The 6,208-nt window shown below is 29.9% G+C and overlaps 1 protein-coding gene across 1 annotated transcript; it reads right to left on the reverse strand.

Annotated features, from left to right (window-relative positions):
* Positions 180 to 2,181, reverse strand: LOC109844762. The gene is made up of 3 exons (XM_020413875.1): positions 2,040 to 2,181; positions 1,821 to 1,961; positions 180 to 275 (listed from the first exon to the last, which is right to left on the reverse strand). Exons 1-3 carry the CDS (start codon positions 2,145 to 2,147, stop codon positions 180 to 182), a joined length of 345 nt encoding a protein of 114 aa, XP_020269464.1. The 5' UTR covers positions 2,148 to 2,181.

The following is a 6,208-nucleotide window of genomic DNA, read 5'->3' on the forward strand; positions in this document are numbered from 1 at the left end:
AGGTTTCCATGAATTGTGCCTTGCCTTTAAGATTAGTATAGTTCAATTATATTTAATTGATAATAGAACAAGCTCAGGTTCGACCATGCGCAAAAGGAAACGAATCCCAGGCTAAAATTTTGCATCTCATTCGCTTAAAGGAGTCAAATCTCAAAGGCTGGAAGATATGGACAGCATTGTTACCTGCTTAAACATGAACGGAAGAAAGTTCTTAAACTAGGATCCGCATCATGTAGGACCACTTCTCCAAAATCAAGAAAAAATTGAAGGATAGTCTGCAAAAGGATAGAAATATAAGAAGGATCAGTGTTAAAATTCCTAGTTATATCAGCAGATCAAAATTTAGTCAAATTGTAAGAAATAAATTGTTTCAATATGTAGACAATACGTAAAGTCTACTTGATGGATGACTTAGGGTTCATTGTCCTGCAATAAGGAGTCAATTGCCGGTAGGTGTGGAAACAAATCGAATTTGATCGAATACACTTACATTCAAATTCATATTCGGTTTTCTCTATCGAATACGAATCATGTCAAATAGGTAAGAGGCGTTCAAATTCAATTCGTTTAATTAAACCATTATTCGGTAGGTATTCACGAATACTTGTTAGCACACTTGGTTGAGGGATTTGGCTCTTTAACTTGAGATCATGGGTTCGGTTAAATTATTTATTTTGCTTTCTCTTTAAATTTTGCACAATTAGATGATGATTATTATGATATGTCACAACTAAAATTATTAAATTTATTTATTTATTAGTTATTAATTTATATTTATTTATTAGTTATTAATTTATATATATTTATCAATAGTAATATTTATAATGTTATATAAGTTAAAAAGTTAGTTTAATGCACTAATGTAGAAGTAGAAGTAGAACAATATCTCATTATAGATTTCAAATCTATATAAATCCATTTTCTAGCAAAGTTGTTTTAGCAACATAATATTAATTAAAGTTAGAATAAGAATTTATTTCTTATAGATATTTTGTTATGATATATGTCGTCATGATGAATATCTCAAGTGTAACTTTAAAGGATAAATAGTTTATGATAAATTAAATTTAGAGGAATAAAATGTAAAGCATAAACGAATATTTAATAATCAACTGAATCGAATATACCTCTGGTTAAATTCTATTCATTTATGAGTCGAATACTAAACAATATTCATTTGCTATTAAATGAACTACCAAATCGAATATGATTGAATATCTAAACGAATAATAACTAAACAATTTATTAACTATTTGGTTCATTTCCACCCCTAATTGCCGGTTCATTTGAGATTTGGGTACCATCCATCTAATGTCTACGTTTTCGGGGTGAGTTCTTATAGGTCTTTAACAAATTGTTTCGGGATCAACCAAATTTTCTTGTTGCAAGTGAGCGGTGCAGGCATTCGAGTGCAAAGCTAAAATAATGACTCAGGTTTCATAGCATTCAACATGATACTGGTATGATGCAAAACCAAAGGGACGACGTCACTATTGCAGTGTTTGAATCAGAGTAGAGTAGTGTGAAGCCGACACTAAGAAAACAAGATTTGTTTTCTTTTTAATGTGCAAGCCAAGCATTGTTTTATCTTTTCTTTTCTTTTCTTTTCTTTTTAAGAGATTTAGATTCTCTCCCTCAAAAAACTAGCTTTTTCGAGTGAGCTCTCTAGCTAATAACTCTGCCCCAACAGTAAATAGTAGCCTAATGTATGATAGATTTATAAACCTTAACCAAGTGATTATAAAAATATCTTACAATGGAAACTAATTATAAATAGGGTGTTCACTGAAAAAAAAAATCCAAATTTTACAAAAACCCACCAATAATAGCAGTCCATTGGAGGCCTGTGACTGGGGCGACGCCGAGATCGCCCTCTGAAATAGCTTGTTTAGCTGCGGATAAGCTCTGGCGACCAAATCCTCGGACCCCGATTCCTTGCAAATCTCGTTAATTTTTTTAACCTAAAAATGGGTAGAAACCAAAATTAGAGAGAATTAGAAGAGGGGAAACTGCAAAGAAAAGGGATTAGAGATGAGTACCGATTGGAGAATGTAGGGGTCTGAAGCGGGGTCTCCGGCGGCGGCGGAGTCTCTGGCGTTGGCGGAGAGAGATCGGAGGTGGAAGTCCCAGTCGCTTTCTTTTGCCATTTTCAGATTTTGGGAGGTCTACTTTGAGAAGGGGAAATCTGTAATTTGCGTGGGTTTCGTTGAGGAGAGAATTTGCACTCTGGACCCTGGTGACTTATAAATTTGGGCCACTCTCGTGCTAATTTGTGAGGATATGCGCGAGGATTTTTATGATTTTTATGCAAAGTAGCAGGTTTCCACGTGTAAGTTATTAAAGATAATTATTTTAAAATTTTGTCTGAAAATTTAATATAGTTACAAGCTAGATTTTGATAAATGAAAAATTATTTTTATCTTTTTTTATTTACGATTTGACTTTATTAATCAGAATACAAATTTATTATGTTTTCTATTATCTATGTCATTTTGAACTTATCATTTATCTATAAATTTTAGATATAATCACTTGAAAGTGTATACATGTTTATAATTATTTATTTGTGTGGTTTTGAAAAATAACTAATAACATTATCAGAAAGTGCTTGTGTGTAATATTTTTTGTAAATAGAGAGAAGAATAATATTCCTTTTATCTAAATAAAATATTAACAAATTTTTCTTAAAGTTTTTAGACATACTGCATTTCAAGTTACAATTTTATAGTTTTGGACTGATGCACTTAAAATAGTAGAAACCATTCAAATGATTTCAAAAAAAATTGGTGTTGTAAATTTTATTTGCATGAAAAAAAAATAAACACATGCGAGTGCTTGCGCACATATATGTGCGTGTGTGTTTTTGTTAGAAGTTAGATGTAATATTAGAAGTCAATTGTTTTATAATTTTCAGTTGACACATATTTGTGTATTTTATATTTGCATCATTTGGCTTAGAGCATCTCCAACCATAAAACCCAAAATGGTGTAGTTTTTACACCAAGTTGGTGTAGTTTTTACACCAAATCACTATTCCATCTCCAACCCATTACACCAAATGTTACACCAAAAAGAATATTCCTTTTATTATTCTTATCTTTTAACATTTTTATCTATTTAAAAATTTAACAAATTATATAATTATATACTACATTACATATAATTAATTATAATAATATATTTTATGAATAAAATAAAAATATAAAAATTAAATGCTAAATCAAATTAAAATATTACTTTCATAAATTCAACTAAAGATTACATTTAACATCACAAAAGAAAACATCACACTTGCAAGCAAAAAAATAAAAATAAAATAAATGGTGTAGTTTTTCTTATTTCCTAATTTATTGCAATTAGTGTAATTTTTTTGTGTCCTAATTTTTATGTTGTATTTTTTTATCTAAATGGTGTAGTTTTTCTTATTTCTTCATTTGATTCTAGTATTATGAAATTTTAAGTGTTTGGATTAAATTATCTATTTTTTATTGTTTAATGTTATTTTAATAATTATTTTATACTCTAATTTTATTATAATAGTTAATACAAAATAATATATATTATTAATACAACTATAAAATTAAAAGGAAAAAAATAACGCTATTGCTACAGTGTTGCGCCATTCTTGGCGCAACACTGAAGCACCCCTCCAAAATAGCGCCCATTTTGACGCTACGTTGGAGGGGGGAAAAGGGTCCAAACAGCGCCAAAATGAAATTTTGGCGCTGCATTGGAGAAGCTCTTATAGGTTTCATTCCTTGAAAATTAGGATTAATAAATTAATGCATATTTTATTAATTACTTACTTTTTTTATAAAAGATATGTGGCAATTAATTTTGAGAGAGGAAAGGGAGAATGAGAGGCAAGCTGGAGGACAAGGACAAAAATGATGAGAAAGTTATGAGGAAATTGAGAGAATAAGGACAATAAAGATTTGAAGGACACTTTACTATATAGCAACTCAAGTTGGTTTTTGGTATAACAGTACACTAGTATGTACCCCGTGCCAAGCACGGCCCTCGCCTCTTTTCTATCATTGCACTTGAAACACCCTTCCTCTTTGTTTTAATTACATATTATTATTGTACAATTGAACTTATAAAGCATATTAAACTTTATGTTTAAACGAATTTCCCATATGATACGTACATGAAGTTGCTATAAATTATTCCATTGTGCTGATAGGCACACGTGTCTATTGTGACTTATTGCCTAGTTAATCGAGAGTAATGGTTGAGTTTCTAATTCTTGAACTTGAAAGTATAACACTTTGATTTTTAGGAGATTGATGGCTCGAAACACAAACATCTAACTGTCCTAAAGATATGGCATACAACGTCGCAACTAATGAGTTAGTTGAAGTCATTAAGGATAAAAGACTGCAGCATCATGTTTCAAAGTCATGGCTCCAAAGAACACTGCTAATGAGATTGCATTTTCCGCAATAAGACGTAGCCGAATCAACAATCATTTAACATTAGTCGCAAACATATAAAAAGACAATCTGTATACTTAGTTACTAATCAACCAAATTGCAGGAACAGACCCAAACCAAGAAGAAATACTTGTAAATTTAAATTTCTATAATGTAGGAATTTAATTAGGAAAAAGGAACAACATTAAAAGACATGTTAATAAGAACATAGTTAATTAAAATTTCATATATATATATTATTTCAAGCAAGTAGATAAGAACACATGCGCCGTATCAAATATTCGATCATTTTAATATTCAACTTACTTGGAAGAAGACACATAAACCTGATTGAGAAGGATGCGGCTAGATTGATGAGAAGACCCATGCAAGCCTAAAAACTGCAAACCTGACCAACAAAAAAGATAAGGAATTGTATCAGAATTAAAATTAGCCACAAACTTATGGCACCAAGAAATAAGATAAATCGAGCATATATATCAGCTTATCATGCCTCAGAGTTCCTAAGAAAAACATGAGATATGAAGTATTTTTAATACTTACGTAAACAAAAGAAATACAATAAAAATGCCAAATGACTCCAAATAAGTAGCAATATTCTTCTCCTATACATTGGTTTTCTTCTGAGGACTGCTTTTTGAGGTCTTATATTTCTGAGACACTCAGCTACATATTAAGGACAAAGAGTTGAACAATTGAGATTGTCATAGAGGAAGATTAGAAAAAATAACTGAATTAGTTTCAAATCAAATTGACATAATTTTGTCGATATTCAAACTCATAACTTGATGAAATTGATCAAAAATGATTCTCATTAAGAGATAAATCAATGTTGAATAGAAACAAATGAGAAAATCATGGAACATGATGTGCATGGACCTTCTTGATTAAAAGCATTGAAAACTACTAATGAGCGAACAATCTTAGTTTTGAAAGAGAATTTTCCACATTAGATGAGTAAAAACCTTGAGTTCTTTTAAGGATCCAGTCACTCCGATGGGTCATGAGAGAGTGTATGCTACTGATATATATTTCCAGTCGATACGTTTTGACTTTCCTTTCAACAGCTCTGTTTATACTTCAAAATCTTGGCCATCATGACCAACAAAAAACTCAATTATTCCATATATATCAAATATATAATAAAATATAAAGAATAACAAAGAAAATATAAGGTAAATTCATGATAAATTCTATTTTTTTATTATTGCTAAATTAGCATGTCCAAAAGTCAATGTTTAATTCTTCTTTTCAACGCACTCACATCCCTTTTTGCTGCACTACAAAATCTCCTTTGATCATGTTTAAGTACATTGAAAATATAAATATATAATTAGTATACAAAAGCTCAAAATGTTAGAATTACAAAACCACTAAATTGAACATAATAAAAATTAAAAAAATGAGCCCAAAATAGTTTACAATGAGATCACCATTTTCGCCCATCTTAATTTCAGTATATGTGTCTATTTATTTAGGAATAGGATTGAATATTAGCAAAAAAATTTGACAATTGTAAAATGTGGATCGAATCAACTTGGTAATATTCTAATATGAGACAGTTCTGGGCTTATTGCCAACAAATTATTAATAACCATTGAAACGTTAACTGAATAACAAATAATTACATTAATTTATAATATTAGAATAGAATAATTAAACACATGACACTTTAGTTAAATTTGTACATATGAAAATATTAGAACTTGCAGCTATAAGTTCATAATTGATGATCAAATTCTCACAAGCCTGCTCAATCCTTTCATTCTATA

The sequence above is a fragment of the Asparagus officinalis genome, chromosome 6, assembly GCF_001876935.1.
Source record: "Asparagus officinalis chromosome 6, Aspof.V1, whole genome shotgun sequence".
NCBI lineage: Eukaryota > Viridiplantae > Streptophyta > Magnoliopsida > Asparagales > Asparagaceae > Asparagus > Asparagus officinalis.